The following is a 20,238-nucleotide window of genomic DNA, read 5'->3' as shown; positions in this document are numbered from 1 at the left end:
ATTAACTAGAAATATCAAAGATTGAATCTGGATTCTTCTTCTGCATAAAGAATATGTGCGCCACATACATCATTAGTCAATTTATAGAAGGAAATCAGATATGAGTATAATTTAAAAGCATAATTATAATCACTTTCTCTTAGCAAACATGGGATAATGTTGGAATAAAGCTGATCTGAAGTGATGAAAGACAAACTTGATTTTGACATGCTTCTAAAGGATGGAATATTTTTTTTTTAAAAAAAAAAAAATCCAGTTCATCTAATTGTGCAGCTTGGAAGAAGCAATATCATTCAGTCACTTGGGCTTCCTGTATTTTTTTTTTTTTTGGCTGTACTCCCAGAAATCCCAGATGGTCAAAGTGCTGTTAAATTTAATCCCTTGAGTTGTGTCTTGACATCTGTCCATAAGCAACTTCCCTCAGGCCATTTATTTCACTCATATAAGCCACTAGCCATCCATCAACTTGTAATTGCTTTGGGACTCTGCTGGCCAAAATCAAACTGATTTGGATAGAATTTATCAATCTATCTTCTGATTGTGTCCTGTTCTGCTTTCTAGTGCAATAATTAAATACTTTTCTATTGCACAAAGATCACAAGCTTAGGTGTTTCTGTTTTTAAAAATGGTTGTATATACATGTCATGCTTAGCTATGTTTATTGATTAAACCATAACGACTGAGCTCACGTATCAGGCTAAACTGCAGTTGTGTGAAACACCAGCTTTGCGGAGTAAAAATGCTGTTATTTCATTAGAATAGCAAAAAGGTCATCAACATCTCAATGAAGACAGTGAGCCAATTAACACAGGATACACATGTTCAACTAACTGAAGCAAGAGCTGTAGCAATTTTTCTTATTCTGTAGTTCTGACATGGTGGCATCCATGGAGAAACAGACTTAGTGCATGTACTGTATTACTCCTTATCTCCGTATAAATAAAATTACATCAATCATAGTTTTAATATGATTTTATATGTTTTTTTTTAGTATTTGATAGGTAGCCGCCCGGAATTGGTTGGAAGATAGGCAGGCTACATCAGACATGTCAAACTTGCAACGTCATGTGACATCGTGCAACGTATCGGGATGGTTTTACCATTGCCGGCAATGGGGTGGACACGGCTTCTGGATGACGTGTCTGGCCCACGGGCCGGCAGTTTGACACCCCTGGGCTACATAAATGGCTTAAATAAATAAATAAATAATATGCTAGATTATACCATGAGACTTTATATTTGTGAGTGAGTCATATTACAGAATATGACACGTTTGTACTTCAATATATGAGCCAATTTTTTTCTCATTGACCTGCCATAGCCCTGAACATGAAGATACTAGTCTTTACTACAATGTGTAAAACAGAAATATAAAATAAATATAAGTCTGTGGTCAAACAAAAAACATCCCCCCTTGTCTGCCTCTCACACCCATTCCAGAGTTAGGGATCATTTGGCTTCGGCTTCAAATGGAACTTGAAATTTAAGAACTCACTTTTTAATTTAAAAATTACCACAGTGCATTTCTCCTTTGTATTGTTTTTATATTGTTATTGTTATATTTAAAGAGCCAGTTTGGTCTTGTATGGGCCTAGAAACCAAGGAAACTGTGAGTTCTAGTCCTGCTTTAGACATGAAAGCCAACTGGGTGACTTTTGGTCAGCCATTCTCTCTCAGCCCAACCCACCTCAGGGAGTTCTAGTTGTGGAGGAAGGAATATTAGCTATGTTCACCACCTTGAATGACTTATAATAGATAATATAGGAGTATATTAAATAAATAAATAAATAAATTTGCTAGCAACCTCAACATTTGGCAGTAGCCTGAGTTTTATTGTGTCTCTGAAAAATGATAAGTAGCTATTAACTAAGTAGTTTCCTTTGTTTGGGAGTAAAGCTTAAAAAGGAGGAAAAGTTTGATTGTTATGTCAGCTGATCATAACACAATATGAAAGCTTTATAAATTTCTTGCTACAAATGCTTCCAATATTTTGTTTATCTTCGCCCTATGGCAGGGGTAGGCAACCTTGGCTCTTTTATGACTCGCTGGCTGGCTCAGGAATTCTGGGAGTTGGGAGTCCCTATGGGAACAATGATTTATTAATGACTAAACAACAGTCATGTACCAAAGTCAAGCAATGCTCTAAGTACCTCCAAAGCTAGAGGCTTGATTTGTCATCATAATATGAGAGAGAATGTGATGTGTCCTGCCCTCAAAACGTATCTGCCAACACAGGGCTGGGCTATCATGCATAATGCATTACAACAACCACCACATGATTTGTGAAGGTGAAACTAGACATTGCAGTGCTTCACAGCACGCACTTCCAAATGGTCCAAGTTTACTAATTGCATTAAAAAAATGGCTTTACCTATATAGTACAGCAGGCAGATTATAGGAAATTATTACTTTATTTTGTAAGATTTATATTACTGTCCATCTTATGTACCGTAACTCGGGACAGCAGCAAAAAACAATTTAAAAAATTAAGAATTAATACTTGATATATTAACAATTGCAAATCTTAATTTTTATTTTCAAGAGGTATGTAACTACTGCACTCCCTTACTTAACATCTTTCTCAAAACCAGATCAAATTATATTAAATCAAACAAACCCTTTGGGAAAATCTAATAGAGATTTTACTGTGTTTTACTCAAGGCCAAGATCTTATTGTCTACCACACAAGTAGGTTATTTCCTGAAACTTGGCTCCACAAATTTCAATCATATGGAGTTTTTCTTTCCCTGCAGGTTTATTTTATTTTTATTTGGTGTACATTATAGTAGGATTACAGCTTTGGGAGTGTACAAGATAGTTATCTGTAAAAGGGTTGACTGATCACCCCCAGTTCTTCATAACATGGAATGTTATAGCATGCTCTCCCACACAATTATCTAGGCACTCCAGATCAAGTTTCTTCAAGGAAGAAATCTTGAAATAATTTGTAGTTTTCAGAGAACTCATCATAAAAAATCCTATATTTACAGCAAGATCACTAAACTGAGCTGCAACACATAAAAATTCCCACATCTGTTTGTGCTAGTATTCTGCAGCATGCAAAACTTAAAAAAAAAATGATCTCTCTCCCTCCACCCAATCATGGCTTTTCATGGAACCCCAGAAAGCAAGGATGATCCAAATCCTTGGAACAATTTCCAAAGATGAAGGTAGACTAGTTTATTGTACTTTAATAAATTTCAAAAGCTATTATAGCATAAACCAAAAATGGGAACCTGTGGCATTCTAGGTTAGGATTTTTCAAGCTATGCTTCATGGAAACCTAGGGTTTGGTAAGAACTTGATGGGGACTGGTAAGATACTAAGAGCATGAAAGAAAAATCAGTTTGAAAAGTCTTGTTCGTGGTTGCTAAACTGCAACTGCCAGCAGCCCCACTTAGCACATGCAATGATAAATAATATTACAGTTGTTGTTCACATGAATGCAACATCTACAAAGCCATACTTTCCTTTATATTTCAGATCAAGTATCATTCTGGGATCAAGTATTATTCTGGGATGTACAGTTTTGATTAAGTATTGAAGGAATTAGAACAATATGTTCAGAAGCAGTAAAATACCAAAAGATATAATTATGATTTTTGACAGTGCTGAGTCTTCTCCTGTTAAAGGAGAAGCAGCTTACTAAAATGCAAGTTTATATCAGGATTGAGTCTCTCTGTGATCTGTGTAGTATACCAAAATCCCTTGCATATTTCCTCTAACAAGAGAGAATCATAAACTAATCATTCTGATTTGACATGAGATAACAAGAATGGGATTCTAATTCAGCTGCATCTTAGCAAAAAATCAACAGAATTGCCTAGGTTGTGTATCTACCTCCAGTAGCAGAAGTGGAAGCAATGGAGTAGTGGCATCAGCACGCTTGCTGATTCTAGCTACTGCATCCAAATATAGCCAAAATAACAAGATTATTGACAGGAAAGGCTAGCAAACCCCAGCATCACTTAGGCTGTTATTACACAGGAAAGCCACACAATTATAGTATATCCTCCTTCCTTGTGTGTTTAGGGAGAGGGCTTCACTGACCATTTTAAGCAAGGTGTTGTTGTTTTTTTAAGGGCAAAAGCAGCTATGCACATTTTTCAAAAGCTATTATAAAAACATTAAGGGCTCCCATTGTGAACAGAGAGTATAAGAGAAGAGATGCAATCCTGACACACTCTGCGTGTCTTGGACTCAGAGCTCTCCTCCCAGCAGGCACCAATTAAACAGTTCTAATGGAAGTATGAGACAGGGCAACCTGGATGAATGTTGGCACTCAGCCCAGAGGCCAAGAAGGAAGGGAGGAGAATCTGCCTGGCAAATTATTCCTAGAAAGAGCTCTGCAAGTGAGAAAAAGTGGACTGAGGAACAGAAGAATTCATGCTTGTTGTATTTGCTCCTCCCATCCTCTATTAGTCATATCTGTAAATCAAAACTACATTTGTTTCTACGTCTCCACATCACCGTCAGCATTAATCCAGCCTACAAGTGCCACAGCCTCACACCATCCCACTGACCCAGGCACGCAGTGACAAGTGTTTCTGAAATGTCAAGCAAAACAAGGCAGCCTTTAATAAAGGCCACACTGTCTTTTTCTCTGAATTGAAAGGCTGATAGATGGAAGCTAATTGTACTCAACAGATGAGCCAACTTGAAGCATTAACTGTTGCTTTCACTCATTCAGAGATGGGGGAGAAGCCAGTCCCTTCAACTGTCCCATTTACATTACTATCTATAGCATCTCAGTTCACAATAGGACTGTCTTTGGAAGCTAACAGATGTGTGTATATGTGATTCTTTCCCCTCTCCCACCCTCACTAAATGAAAAGCTTTGTCCTTCGGATCAAAGAACTGCTCTAGCAAGTGCGGGGAGGTTGGTCAGAAAATATAAAGAATAAAATATATTCCTAATGAGTCATTAAAATAATGTATTCTATAAAGAAAAAAGAAAATGACGTCTGGTTACATTGCATTTTTAAATGAAGTGTTTATATGTTTTGTCATCAAGAATACTTGCACAATCATAGAAACAACAACAGCAACAAAACAAAACTAGGCCTTTAATTTTTCCCCTTCTGAATACATGTTTATATGCAGAGCATTTTTACCCCTGATTGTACATTCTGTGTGACCACAAAATAAAAACAAAACATTAAGAAGTTACAGAAAGCATTAAGAAATCAGCCATCAATGTTATAACAGTCATGTTTTCTTAAGTTTAAAAATAAACAAACATACAGTTGATGCTTCTGGAGAAACGATTAATAGCTGGTTTAAATGTTAATAGCCAGAAAGAAGCATTAAATTATTCCATATGGGGATCTGATGCCATCTAACTGATTCATGTACAAAGCCTCAGTGCACTGCTGCACAATTTCCTCTTCATCAAAGCAGAAATCAATCAAGCTGCAAAGATGTAAAGCAGGTGTAGGTAATACAATATCCGCGGGCATTGTGGGCCTCTATCATGCTGGCATCTACTCAGGCTCCGTCACACAAGATTTCAATTCATTACATTGGAGCAACTAAATAGAAAACTGGCATGCTGCAAAACAAGATGCCAGGCTTTAGCCTAATCTTGACTTAAAAGAAGATCTCTGGGTTCCAAACAGCCCGTAAGTCATTCTTTTAAGGGCAAAGATAAGAGAATGAGCCTTATTTTAAATGTGCTCAGAAAGAAGTCTAAGCTAAAGTAGTAGAGAACATTTTAAGGGACACTAGAAGGAGAAACTTCATCCATTTTTATTTTGGTAAACATAATTAGTGACTGCCCATGCAAGCTCTGGTAATCAGCTTCCAAACTTCTCTTCCAAACCCACAAATTGCTCTCTCAAAATTCCAAATGCTTGGCACAGAGAAAACCACCTCAATCCCATGAACTTTGCAGACAACAAATGACACATCATGCTGTAAATACCACCACATGAAAGCATTTAGAGTAGTTTCCATATGGTCATGCCTATAATTCAGAGGCCATAATGCAGACATGTCAAACTCGTGACGTCACATGACGTCGCACAACGTATCGGAGCTTTTTCGCCGTTGCCGGCAATGGAGAGGGCATGGCTCCGGTATGATGAAACCGGCCCATGGGCCGGCAGTTTGACACCCCTGCCATAATGAAATCATTTAGAACGCAAACCCCTTCTTTTTTATTGATGGGAATAAAATAAATAAATGTCAAGACCAGTGATGGCAAACCTTTTAGAGACCGAGTGCCCAAACTGCAACCCAAAACCCACTTATGCATCGCCAGGTGCGGGGTGGGTATGGCCCATTGGCTGGGTGTGGCCAATTGGCTGGGTGTGGCCCATTTGCTGGGTGTTGGCCATTGGGTGGGCGTGGCTGCGGTGGTAACAGCAGACTCGGTGGGACTAAAAAGTTCAATCAATCAATTCCAACTTTGCAAGATCTTTTTTTTCCCCGCGAGAAGTTGAAATTGACTGATTGATTGGACGTTTGTTTTTTTTTTTTGGCACACGGCGGTGGAGGCCTAAAGCGAAAAGGTTTTATAAAACCCAGCTAAAGGCCTAGAACTGGAGCGACAGCGTGCGTGCCCACAGAGAGGGCTCTTAGTGCCGCCTCTGGCACCCGTGCCAAATATGCTCTGTTGAAAACTCCTCCACTTCTACTACTGGCACATCGCAGACAACCAAAGATAAATATTTCTTAGTAATGGCACCTCTCTTGGTAAACTCCGGGACAGCAAAGTTCCTCGGTCATCATTTGTACTTCTTGATTTCTAATATGCATTTTAAAATAGTTTCTCTTTTTTACTATTTAATTTCCAATTTAAAAAATTTAAAATTAAACATATTTTGAAAGAAAACTAAAAAAAATCCATCAAACCATGATTAAAGAATACAACTAAGTATTTTTAAACATTTTAAACAGAGAAATAAATTTAAGGAATCCAAGTTAGGTTTAAATAATTCCAATATATGTTTGAGGAAACGAGTATTCTAAACATATTTAGAACTGTCTCAACTTTCTTTACACTGAATAATGAATTTTTAATAGGTATGTAAGTTATTAGCATATTTGCATGCCAGCATTGACATATATATTCGAAAGAAGCCCAATGAGATGAGAAATTTCCTCTGGTATGTATGGGCACATATTATAGGTTTATAGCTTTGATCTGGCACAGGAAAACGTCTCTACGAGGGCAATTCGGAAATAAATTCGGAAGTGGTGCCATATAAAATCCTACCAAATGCGAAGATGCCAAAGGAGTACTGCTAGTGAAGTTCATAGAGCGTGGTTCGATCATCAGTTCAGAAGTCTACTGTGAAACATTACGAAAACTCAGACGAGCCATCCATAACATGCTGACTTCAGGTGTGGTGTTGGTTCACGATAATGCTCACCCACACTCTGCTAGACGCACCCAAGAACTTTTGAAGCAGTTCTGTTGGGATGTTTTTCATCACACCTCCCCAACAGCACAGATTTGGCGCCGAGTGACTACTAAGGAATTTAAAACCTTGTAAGACATTACAAGTGCCTCAATTTGAATGGCGATTATGTCAAAAAGTAATATAATATTGTAGTTTTCTAATGTGTATAATAAAAGTTCTGTATCTGCAAGTGTCATTGATAACCAAATGGAGGTTTATTTCTGAATTGCTCTTTGTATTTCAAAAAACTTTTAGATAAAATCAGTGGAATTTTATTCCAGTATTGTTTACTTTTACCTTATAAATCCTTTTGGTTACTGTTACAATCTGAGTGCCTTCCCTGCAATTATGAAGCAAGTCCTAGGACTGTGTCATATAAAAATATATCAGGAAACTATGATTGGAAGAAAGGATTTCCCACACCAAGAATCCGCATGAATGGACCTCTTCATGAATAGGTATCTTATACTCATTGATAAGATTACAGACACTATTGATAACAAAGCAAAAAGCAATCAATGTAAGGTGTAAATCAGAGTTTCTCCATTGTAACAACTCGTGTGGACTGATTCAGATATACAAAGCTAACTGGTTGTTCTTAAGATAAAAATGAGTCTGTAGCCCATATATATCATATAAGCTTCTCAGAGAATACAAAAATAATCAATTAATCATAATCAGGCCAAATGATATAGATATAGAATAAAAAAGACAGCACTTGTGCAAAACTAAATTCACATAACCATTTACTTTGATTTAAAAACTGAGTTGAAGCAACAAAAAGAGGATCCAGGTAAAGGTTGCACAGAACTAGAAACAAAATCCCCGCAGGTCAGTGAAAAACTAGAAGCTGGCAGCCCTATGTTCAAAATTTTTGATAACTGTAATATTAATCATATTTTGTAAGGAAACAGAGGATTGTATGATTAATTACAAAGCATCAACAGCCAAAAATCACTGAGGGCCTCTCATTGTCAGCCTTGTCTTTTTTTCCAATTTTACAGTAAATAAATGTGAACACTTGGCCACAAAGCAGAAAATCAAGACGCCTTTGCTCAATTCATAGGTGATTTGGCTTTATTTCACACAGTAAAGGCTGTAATCATTTTTCATGGCTTTGGAAACAAAAATGCTTTTGACATGTGCGCCAAGTGAATTCTTCATGCCCCAACACATTAGACAATTAAAAAAGAAATATTGATTCCTCTTTTTTAGGCGAGAAGATGCCTCCTCATGCTCCATATTTTGGGGAAGAAAACAGAGCTGAATACGAGAGGGGAAAGGCAATCTAAATGAAGGGCCTACGACAAAATGTGACTCCCTTTCCGCAATCACATTCATTATGGGGGGGGGGGGTGTGGAAAAAAAGCTATCCTGCTGAGCACAAAGATTGCCTGGGAGCAAACTGGTAGACAACAGCTGGTTGAAGATGTATTTAAGTGGCTTAAACCTGGCAACCATCCAGAGATCTTCAGAGAAAATAGGAAATGAGATGCAGAAGAAAAAAAATAGAGGCTCTTCAAATAATTTTACTGAGTATAATTACAGTATTTATATTCATTTAGAAGAAAATGAAAAAGTAGAGAAAGAGGGAAAACCCACTAAGTAGTAATTCTGAAGGCTTCCGAATTGTGTGTCAGGGTTAAAAAAAGAAAATAAAACTTCCCTCCCATAACTCAGTGTTTTGAATCATTATGTGTTGGGTAGGGCTAACAGATTTGGGCTGTAAAAATATTGGTGACACTAGATGGCAGCAAAACTTACATCTTTTGGATATATATATATTTGCTGCTATCTAGGTTATCAGGATTTTTGCAGCCCAAATGTAACAACCATAGCCAGTATATTCGTATTTTCAGTTTGCCAAAAGCAGGCATTTCTTATTAGGCCCCTCATGGTTCAAAGGAAATAATTAGGAAGATTTAATCATGAAAATCAAAGAGCACAAGAAAAATGGGACTAACATTAAACATAAAGCAAATGAAATTAATAACAGATGGAGTAATAAGCCTTAAATCACTATGCCACACAGCAGCACTTGGAAGGATAGCTATGGAGGTCTTGGATGAGAGTCTTCAATGCGGTGATATATTTATCGTGAGTAGAATCATGCAGGCAATGATTTTCCTCTATGGAAGCAAAATTGGAGTTTGAAGGGGCAGAACAGAAAGAACATTGATGCTTCTGAATTTTGATGTTGAAAAAGACTTCTGGGAATATCATATATAGCCAAGGGCTCAAAAGCATCTACAAACAAATCCACATGTTGAAATTGATAAGGAAATAGTGGGCGCCATAAGTTCTCCAGCCCTGCCTTAAACTCTAATTAAAAAGCTTTACTCCAAATGTTTACACCTGACAAAATAAATAGTTACCAGAGAGTTTTTTATATACTGATTTCTCAGTTACAGAACAATCTTTTCAGAGAGGTTCTGATGTTCTTTTCAAAAATCTCTTATTCGTTCTACTTTTTGCTTTTTTTCCTCCAATCTCCAAAGAGCAGATAGACATTTAGTACCTTCTCGTCTCCTTCTATACTTCTTCTGGATTTATCATTTTCCTTTACTTTCTGCTTCTGTTATGAAAAACCAGATTATCCCAGCCTATCCATGTTTTTGGAGAGCCTTCAAGGTAACTTTCATAAAAACCCAGTAGCCACTGCTCATCTAAAATCCAAAGATGTTTCATTCTTGCATTGAAACAATTGGAAAAAAATATGATGTTCTAAACTCCAAATGAATACTAATGTGATCTAAAGTAACTGCATGAGACGACTTGTAGCTTGTTGTACACATGGCTTGTTGGTGATGTCATTGGTCAGCAATGACACAAGCCAACGCTAAACAAAGAAGCCAATTATGCTAAATGGAAAATTCTTTCTACAAATAGATTTGGTCAGAGGTCTCCAAGGAATAAACAGTGCCAACAATTACTTACAATATGAAAAACAGGAAGGAATTGCTTTCTTTATGTCATCCTTATTTTATCAAATAGTAAGTTAGAAATAAAATACATGCAAGTAAAAGGAAATGGCAGGGTCATAAGACTTTTCAGTACTTAATATCATGGTGCTATTGTTGAACTTGAAAGTCAGAAATGGTTGTGTGGTGAGGAAGAAAAAAAAGAAAACCATCAATTAAAAACATTGTTCAGTACCAATCTCAATTCTCTGTTTAATAAAGTGATTTTGGAATCTTAACTCAGTTTTTACACAGTATTTATTTATTCTCCTCATGCTCATTCTCATGGATGGCTTCACTTGTAACAGAAGGAAGCTCTTACCTAAAGTAACAATTAAGATTCAATTGGACATTTTACCAGCTTTGTTTCTATTCTACAATTACAGCAACTTCAGTTTCCCAAATATATACCTTTCAGAGGTGTGGAAATAAACATTTGAGGGTGATAAATATGGGCAAACTGGAAAGAAAGAAAGAAAAAGAAACAAAAGTTACAATAAACTAATTAAAATATTGCAGTCTAACGATCCTAATTCATGTTTGGGAAGAGAACTCTCGCTAGCACTCATTACTGTAACATAACATCATACATATAATATTTCCATAGCATTGGAAACTTCAGCTCTCTCAGTCTATCAGCATTATCATTTGAGAACCTTTATACTATATACTGATAACTGTCCAAAACAAGAATTTAGCCCACACCATGATCATAGCAGATCCTGATTTCCAGCAAAATGCCATCACTCGCCATGACTTAAAACAGAACAAGATTTTGAATAAGGATCAAATTAAAGGGTTTCTTTAAAAAAAGAAAAGGGGTGTTCTCTTACCTGAACGCCTTTTCTCAGCGGGATGGTGTAGAATCCACCGATGGGGGTAATATCAGCCTTCCTGCTCAGTGAGACTAAGACAAAGCTTTAGCCATGCCTCCCTCGACTTCCCAGTTTTTGTCGAGGCGAAGTATCTCTGATGAAGTCTTGATGCAAGGCTCCAAATAAAAAGTTAATACACACACCTAGACTATCTGAATAGGGAGGGTGTGGATTCTACACCATTGTGCTGAGAAAAGGCGTTCAGGTAAGACAATGCCCCTTCTCCAGCAGGATGGATGTAGAATCCACCGGTGGGACATACCAAAGCCGCTTATGTCTCTACAGGGAGGGGGAGTCTAGGCCTGTGTCCCCTGAGAAGTAACCACTTACTGTAGGACTGGCCTACCAAAAGCAGCCTCCGCCGCTGCAAACTGATTAATCCTATAATGTTTGATGAAGGAAGAGGGAGAGGACCACATCGCTGCCCTACATATCTCCTCAATTGAAGCCTGGGTGAACCAGGCCACTGAAACCGCTCCACTACGGGTTGAGTGAACCGTAATGTGTGAAGGAACCGGAAGGGACTGAGAAAGGTAAGCCCTAGAAATGCAAGCCCTAATCCATCTGCCAATGGTGGAAGGTTGAAAGGACACGAACAAAGCCTCCGACTTTCGAAAAGCTGAGGTTCACTTAATGTAATGGTGCAGGGCCCTGCACACGTCCAACTTATGCCACTGTCTTTCCAGATGATGTGAAGGATTAGGGCAGAAGTTAGGGAGGACCAAGTCCTGGGATCTATGAAAACCTGTATTAACCTTCGGGATAAAGGAGGGGTCCAATCTGAGGACCACCCTATCCTCATGGAAAGTGCCCTTAGCACTTGTTCCCTTCAATTTCTTACCTTGAAATTGAAGGAAATAAGTGCTAAGAGGTTCAAACTGATGAGAAGTAAGGCCTGCAACACAAATCCCATGACGGGTAACGATGTACCGTAGGTGACCTAGCGTTACCTGCGCCCTTGAGAAAGGCACTGACTGCCGGGTGTTGTGAGAACTAGGTTGTCACAGGTAAGAACCGTCGATAAGGCCACTACTTGCCTGCGTATGGTACTGGGTGACAAACCCTTATTTAGCCCTTCCAGTAAATACTCCAATATGTCAGGTATGTTACAGAGAGTGGCGAGAGCTGCTGCCTGTTACACCACGTGCAGAAGTTTTTCCATGTGGCATCATAAATCCTATTAGTCAAGGGGCGCCTTGAGGCCTGAATCATTGAGATCACTCCAGAGGAATAGGATTGCCTAGTCAGACTCTCCCGCTCAAGTGCCAGGCGGCTAACTGGAGCCACTGTAGATCCGGGTATTGGAGATTCCCTTGGCTGAGAGCCACTCGGTCTGGAGGAATTCTCCATGGTGGCGAGAGCGACAGATCCACAAGGTCGGCAAACCACGGATGCCTTGGCCAGTATGGAGCAATTAAGATTATCTCTGCCTGCTCTTGGATCAGCTTGCGGATGGTTGCTTGTAGCAACGGGAGGGGAGGAAAGGCATAAAGCATGCCCCCTGGCCACCTGCAATGGAGGGCGTCCGTTCCCTCTGCCCCCCCTTGCCAGGAACCTGGTGAAGAATCTGGGGAGCTGGGTGTTCCCCTGGGAGGCAAAGAGATCCAGACATGGATGATCGAACCTGTTCAAGATTACCCTGAACAGTTTCGGGTCCAGTCTCCACTCTGAGTGGTCCACTGTGACCCTGCTCAGGGAGTCTGCCTGTCAATTTGCCTCCCCCAATATGTGTTCTGCCCTGATGGAACTCAGAGTAGACTCTGCCCAAAGCCCTATGGTCAGGGCTTCCTGCATGAGTGCCCAGGAGCGGGTCCCTCCCTGCTTATTGACGTGAGCCTTGGCTGCAATGTTGTCTGTCAGGATCAAGACGTGTTTCCCTGACACAAGGGAGGAAAACCGTTGGAGAGCTAGGTGAATGGCCCTGAGCTCGAGCCAATTTATGTTGTGAGCCAGGTCCGACCTGGACCACTGTCCCTGGGCCAGGTGGTTCTGAAGGTGGGCACCCCAACCATACAGACCAGCATCTGTGGTCAAGGTGATCCCAGGAGGCTCCTTGAAAATGGTCCCCTTGGTCATGGCGGATGAAGTCCACCATAGGAGTGATGACAGTGTGTGATGAGGAACACTGACTTTCTTGTTGGAAGCACTGATATTCCGTTTCTGGAAGGGAAGAAAGAACCACTGAAGGTTCCTGGAGTGAAGCCTGGCCCACGGAACGATGCCCATGCAAGAAACCATCTTTCCCAGGAGTTGGGACAGTTGGACCAAACTTGTTGGACCAGTTTTCGGATGCTGATCTGACGCTCCTGAGAGAGATAGACCTTGCATAGATCCGAATCTATCAATGCTCCCAGGTGGAGAAGACGCTTTGTGGGTGTTGTGTGACTCTTTTTGAAGTTCATGGAGAACCTGTGATCCTGAAGTGTCTGTATCGTGACTTCCAGGTCTGACTGAGCTGACTGGAAGGATCTGGACTGCACTAGTATGTCGTCCAGATAACACTGTACGCGCACTGGCATCGTCCTTATATTGGCCGCCAGTATGGCCAAAATTTTTGTGAAAACCCTCGGGGCTGAAGAGTCCAAAGGGGAGGGCCCTGTACTGGTAATGCCGGCGTGCGTAACAGAACCGCAGGATCTAGAAGTATCGGGATGTGTAGGTATGCCTCTGTCAGATCGATGAAGGAAAGGAAGTCCCCCTTCCTGATGCTGGCCAAGATGGACTTTAGGGTCTGCATCTTGAACCTTCTGTAGGTTAAGAAATAATTTAAACCCTATAAGTCCAATATCGCTCTCCATCCTCCTGAGGCCTTGGGAACTATGAACAGAACGGAGTAGAATCCCTCTCCTATCTGATCCTGTGGTACCAGTTCTATGGCTCTGATTTCTAGCAAGTGGGCGATGGCTGTGGTGACTAACTGTGCTTTTGTTGTGTTTCTTGAAACCGGACACTGTATGAAACGATCTGGGGGAGAAGATTGAAACTCTAGAGAAAGACCCTGCCTTATGGTTTCTCTGACCCAAGAGTCGGTGGTGGTGCCCTCCCAGACGTCGTAGAACAGTGCCAGGCAACCTCCTATGGGGTAGTCCTACTTGGCGTCACTTGGACCGCCTGTAGGGACAGCTGCCTTGAGCCCCTGAAGGGACGTTTGGCTTGGAACTGACCCCTGGCTCCACTATTCTGGCCGTCCTGTTGATGATCCTGCCTGGGGGGATAGGATCGTGAGCCTCTGGGCCAATCTCAGGACTGCCCTGCCCGAAATGGCTGCCTCCACTCCCAGGATCCACTGGGATGGAATGCCTGTCTGCGATACTCCTGCTGAGGCCGCCTATGCGACTTTTTGGAGGGGTGCGCCAGGACCTTATGCTTGTCCTTGCCCTCAATGACATGTGGTTCCAGGACTGCACCAAATAAGTGTGTTCCACTGTACTTGGACGTTGACAGATGCCACTTTGACTTTAAGTCAGTTCACCACTGTTTCAGCCACAGCATCCTACGAGAGGCAACTGTGGCAGCAATAGATCTGGCAGAGCACCTGGCTGAATGAAGAGATGCGTCAGCAATGTACTCTGAGGCTGCCACTAGCTTCCCTAGTGTCTGGAGTGCCCTAACCTGGTCTGGAGGAATGAGCGGCTGAAGATCTTGGAGCCACATTATTGATGATCTTGCAAAGAAAGAGGATGAGGTTGCCGGCTTGATCACCCATGCCGAAGACTGGTGAGTTCTACGAAGGGAGAACTTGAACTTTTTATCCTCCGCTTTCAGGAACTCAGCCATATCCCCTGGAATAGCAGTGGTGGAAAACAAAGAGGTTAAGGGAGCGTCCACGGCCAGCATCTCTAAGAGAGAGGCAAAGGAAGAAGAGACATTATAGAGTTTCTTTTCCGTACTGTTTGGAGAAGGTGTGGTGGCCAGGGATGACCACTGCTTCTCTACCGTAGTACGAAAAACAAGCGGACAGGGAATCTGTTTCTCCTCTACAACCTTCTCCGCAAATAAGGGGTTAGCCTCCTGACTAGTGGAGGTAGATTGTTTGTCCTCCTGGGCTGAGGTCAGGTTGGCCGTCGCACAGCTTTAGGAGAAGAGATCTGAAAAGAGAAGGGTCAAAAAGGCCCGAAGTAGCCACCTGCTCAGGTGCTGCCTCCTCATCCCCTGACATAGGCGTGTCGGCTATTTCCAAGTCTGTTGACCCCTCCTCACCTAGTTGGGAGGAGGTCTCTGAGACACCAGAACCAGGTCTCATGTCATGTTCCACCTGGGAAGGAGGAATAGATGGGGGAGGTAGAGGATATGAAGGCCCCTGATTACTTCTAGAGGAGGACATAAATTGCCTGAAGGCGTGACGCATGAATGCCTGGAATTGGCTTTGAGACCACATATCTCCTTGCTCCCTAGAGCTGGCCCCAACCTCTGTTGGGGCACGCCTGATCTCAGGCCCCTGATGTGAAGAGGAAGAAGAGGAGCAAGGAGGACCAACCTGCTCAGTTTCCCCCTGAGGAGACCATGCCCGCAGGGCATCCTGTGAAGAGGCAAAGGGTGGCTCAAACGTGGCAGTGTCCAATGAGACGGGGGAAACCACTTCAGTCTCACTGGACCTGAGTCTTTGTGCCTTGGAGAATTCGCTCTGCAGCGTCTGATGTCTCCTCGAGGCCTCTCGCTCAGCTGCTTTAGAAGTCTTCTTGGTGGATAAGTGTTTTGTTTTGGCTTTTTTCTTTCCCCCCACTTCCAAATCATCTGATCTGTGTTTTGTTTGCGCGGGGGGGAACAACGGAACCTTGAGGTGCCTGGGGCGAGGAACTGTCTACTATTGCAGTCTAGATAATCCTGGTCAGGGATATCTAGAAGTGGGGGGAACCCAAGCACGCAGATCAAGTAGTCAGAGATGGAAAACCGATCCTCGCTCTGAACAATGGCAATGGCAAGAACAGCCAGACAGCTTTCTAAAACTGCCTGTCTAGGCCCCGTGGCTAAAGGCCACTGACTATTTGAAACAGGTGGTCAGAAAGATTACCCTTTCACTCCACTTACATAGGTCTTAAAAGATTTGAGCCTGTTCCTCAATGAGTAGTTAACACAATGATACGCATAAGATGAGGCAAACCCCCATGAATTTGGAATAACACCCTAGAATTCTTCCACACTTGCTGTGGGTGATATGAGAAATTAGTCTCCCCCTGGTACAGGCCTGACTCGCAGACCAAGGCACTAAGGCAAGACCAGAGGTCGTTATGCAGAATAGGTCCCAACAATATGGGCCTTTCAAAATGGCGGCCGCGCTATGACCATGCGGTCAAAATGGCGGCCGCGCTCCTTTCTGTGCCTCCTAAAATGGCGATGAGTGAAGTTTTAACGAAGGGGACAGAGAAGGGGCGTTGTCTTACCTGAACGCCTTTTCTCAGCAGGATGATGTAGAATCCACCGGATGGGTTATTAACAGCCTTCCTGCTCAGCAGACTAGGTCAAAACTTTGGCCACGCCCCTCCTTTGGGAGTGACTCCAGTTTTGACGAGGCGAAGCAGCTCTGACGAATCTCAACTCAATAGCTCCAATTGTGATACACCTGCCTAGACTATTTGTGCGGGAGGGTGTGGATTCTACATCATCCTGCTGAGAAAAGGCGTCAGGTAAGACAACGCCCCTTCTCCAGCAGGATGTCTGTAGAATCCACCGGATGGGACATACCAAAGCCCTCATGTCCCCTCGGGAGGGAAAAGTCTAGGCTCTAGAATCATGAGAAGAAACAACCTGTTGAAGTACATGCCTGCCAAATGCGGCGTCAGCCGCCGCAAAGGCATCCACCCGGTAATGTCTGACAAATGCCGAAGAAGACCACGTTGCGGCTCTGCAAATCTCCTCCACAGAGGCTTGCGTGGACCACGCGGCTGACGCAGCAGCACTGCGTGTCGAATGAGCCGTGACATGTGAAGGAACAGGAAGAGACAAGGAAGAACAGGCCTGAGTTATATAGGCCCTAATCCACCTACCTATGATAGAAGAAGAAACTTTCTTCCCCATTGCTGAAGGTTGAAAAGATACAAATAGAGCCTCCGATTTACGGAAGGAAGAAGTACGCTTCACGTAATAATGCAGAGCCCTGCGTACGTCTAGCTTGTGCCGCTCGCGTTCCAACCTGTGCCTGGGATTAGGACAGAAGTTGGGAAGAATAAGTTCCTGAGATCTGTGAAAAATAGTGTTTACCTTTGGGATGAAGGTGGGATCCAGCCTAAGGACCACTCTGTCATCGAAGAAGGTGCATAACTCCTCCCTCACTGAAAGGGCCGCTAATTCTGATATCCTTCTGACTGAGGTAATAGCCACCAGAAAGGCTACCTTCAAGGACAAAAAATGTAAAGAACATGAACTGAGAGGTTCAAATGGAGTTGAACATTGGATATCGATGTACAACGGGAGGTCTGGTATTGACCACCCCTTTTAAGAAAGCGCTGACTGCCAGATGTTTCGACAAGAGGCTGGAATTGTCGCAGGAAAGAATAGAGGAAAGGGCTGCTAGTTGCCTGCGGATAGTATTGGGCGATAGACCCTTGTTCAGACCCTCCAATAGGTAGTCCAGAATGTTTGGTATAGAAACCGAGAGTGGGTCCAATGCATGCACAAGGCACCACTTGCAGAAACCCCTCCATGTGGCGTCATAGATCCTGTTTGTTGAAGGGCGTCTAGAGGCCTGTATCAAAGAGATCACCTCAGATAAATAAGACTGCCTGGCTAAACTTTCCCGCTCAAATGCCAAGCGGCTAGTTGGAGCGCGCATCGCAAAACCTGAGGAACTTGCGATACTGAGGATGGATGGGAATATGCAGATACGCCTCTGTGAGGTCTATTGAAGAGAGATAATCTCCCTTCCTGATGCTGGCTAATATGGATTTTAGGGACTGCATCTTGAACTTTCTGTAGGTCACAAAATAATTTAATCCCTTTAAATCCAGTATCGCCCTCCATCTCCCTGAGGACTTGGGAACCACAAACAGAATGGAGTAAAACCCCATTCCCTCCTGCTCCTTTGGTACTGGTTCTATAGCCTGAATTTCGAGCAGATGAGATATGGCCGAAGTCATCAGGTCTGTCTTGACCCTGTTTCGGGAGAGAGGGCAACTTATGAAGCGGTTTGGAGGGGGGGGAGTAAAATTCTAAGGTGAGACCATACTTGATGGTCTCTACCACCCAAGCATCTGAGTTGGTGCTTTCCCAGACATCGCTGAACCTTTGTAGTCTGCCCCCAATGGGAAAGTCCTCCCTGGCGTCACTTAGACCGCCTGTAAGCGCAGCCTCCTGCTCCCCTGAATGGACGTTTAGCCTGAAACTGGCCTCTGGCTCCAGTGTTTTGGCGATCCTGGAAACGATCCTGTCTGGGATAGAAGGATCGCGAGCCTCTCGACCAATCCCAGGATTGCCCTGATCTAAAGGGCTGCCTCCACTCCCAGGGACCGCTGGTATGAAAGACTTGTTTTCAGAAGTCCTGAGATGTCCTTCTGTCTACTTTCTTAGAGGGATGCACTAGGACCCTGCGCTTGTCCTTGCCCTCACTAACGTGTGGATCCAAAATGGAACCAAACAAATGAGTCCCGTTGTATTTGGACGTGGACAGACACCACTTGGCTTTCAAGTCTGTCCTCCAATGCTTCAGCCATAGGAGCCTACGAGAGGCAACTGTGGCAGCTATTGATCTTGCGGAATATTTAGTGGAGTGCAATGTGGCGTCTGCTACGTATTGTGAAGCAGCCAAAATCTTAGCCAAAGTTTGATGTGTTCTAACCTGATCTGGTGGTATGCTGGTCTGCAGTTCGCGTAGCCACATGATACAGGCCCTGGCGAAGAAGGAGGAAGAGGTTGCCGCCTTGGCCGCCCATGCCGAAGCCTGGTGAGCCCGACGGAGAGAGTGCTCAAATTTCTTATCCTCGGCCTTCAGAGCCTCTGCCATGTCCCCTGGAATAGCGGATGTAGAGAGTAGAGAAATCAGAGGACTATCCACAGTAGGAACCTCTAACAGAGAGGAAAATGATGGGGAGACATTAAACAGTTTCTTCTCTACGCTGTTAGGCGCAGGTGGAGCAGCCAAAGAGAACCATTGTTCCTCCACGGAGGTATGGAAGATTTCTGGGCAAGGAATATATTTGTCCCCTGTTACCTTCTTTGCGAACAGAGGATTGGACTCCTGACTGGTAGAAGGTCTCTCCTCCTGTACAGAAGTGAGATTAACAGTGGAAATTGCCTTGATTAATAGAGATTTAAGAAGAGAAGGGTCAAAGACACCTGCAGTCTGAGTCTGTTCAGGAACAGTCTCCTCATCGTCCGACAAGGGAATATCAGCTACTTCAAGGTCAACCGACTCAGCCTCACCTAACTGAGAGGAGGTTTCTGAAACCTCTGTGGCGGAAACCGTAGCCCTCCCTCTATGGGAGGAAAATTGACAAGGCAGTTGACCCTTGGAAGACATAAACTGGTTAAAAGCATTCTGCATAAAGGCCTGAAAATGAGCAGACCAAATATCTTCCTGAGACCTGGTACTATGGCCCACTGTGACTGGACCATGATCTGATGATGCACATGATGAGGAGCGAGGAGAACCAATCTGCTCAGTTTCCCCCCGAGGAGACCAGGTCCTGAGAACTTCCTGATGTGGAACAAATGCAGACTCGGGTGTGGGTAATTCCAATGGGGCGGGGGAAACCATGTCAGCCTCATTGGCCCTAAGTCTTTGTGCTCTGGAAAATTGTTTTTCTAATGCCAAATGTCTCCTTGAGGCCTCTCTCTCAGCCGTTTTTGAGGGCTCCTTCTGTGTTAAATGTTTTGTTTTGGCCTTTTTCTTCTCCCCCCCCCCCCGACTCTGATTCAGTGGATCTGCGTTTTTGTTGTTGTGGGGGAGGCATAGAGGAGCCCTGCGAAGCTGAAGGCGAGACACTGTCTGCCATTGCGCACAGATATACCGAGTAGGGAATACCTGTGGGGGGGGAGCACCCAGGTACGCAGATCAATTGACAG

General features: G+C 43.0%; 1 protein-coding gene across 3 annotated transcripts in view; it reads right to left on the bottom strand.

Moving 5' to 3' along the window:
- The window catches only part of BICD2 (BICD cargo adaptor 2), a 59,918-nt gene extending 39,918 nt beyond the window's left edge, over window positions 1-20,000 (bottom strand). For 2 of the 3 annotated variants that reach the window (XR_005557306.1, XM_039348544.1), the window contains exon 1: window positions 19,013-20,000. Coding sequence is in view for 2 of the 3 variants with exons in the window: in XM_039348544.1 (XP_039204478.1) it covers window positions 19,013-19,930 (918 nt within the window). In the remaining variant the exon portion in view is untranslated. The remainder of the gene's footprint in view (window positions 1-19,012) is intronic. The other variant, XM_039348545.1, reaches the window with a different exon arrangement.
- Between the last annotated feature and the right edge of the window lie 238 nt (window positions 20,001-20,238).

Source organism: Crotalus tigris, unplaced genomic scaffold (genome assembly GCF_016545835.1).
Source record: "Crotalus tigris isolate CLP2741 ecotype Arizona unplaced genomic scaffold, ASM1654583v1 scf7180000018160.1183395, whole genome shotgun sequence".
NCBI classification, from domain to species: Eukaryota; Metazoa; Chordata; class Lepidosauria; order Squamata; family Viperidae; genus Crotalus; species Crotalus tigris.
The sequence above is the reverse complement of the archived record's forward strand: the minus strand, read 5'-3'. Positions and strand labels throughout refer to the sequence as shown.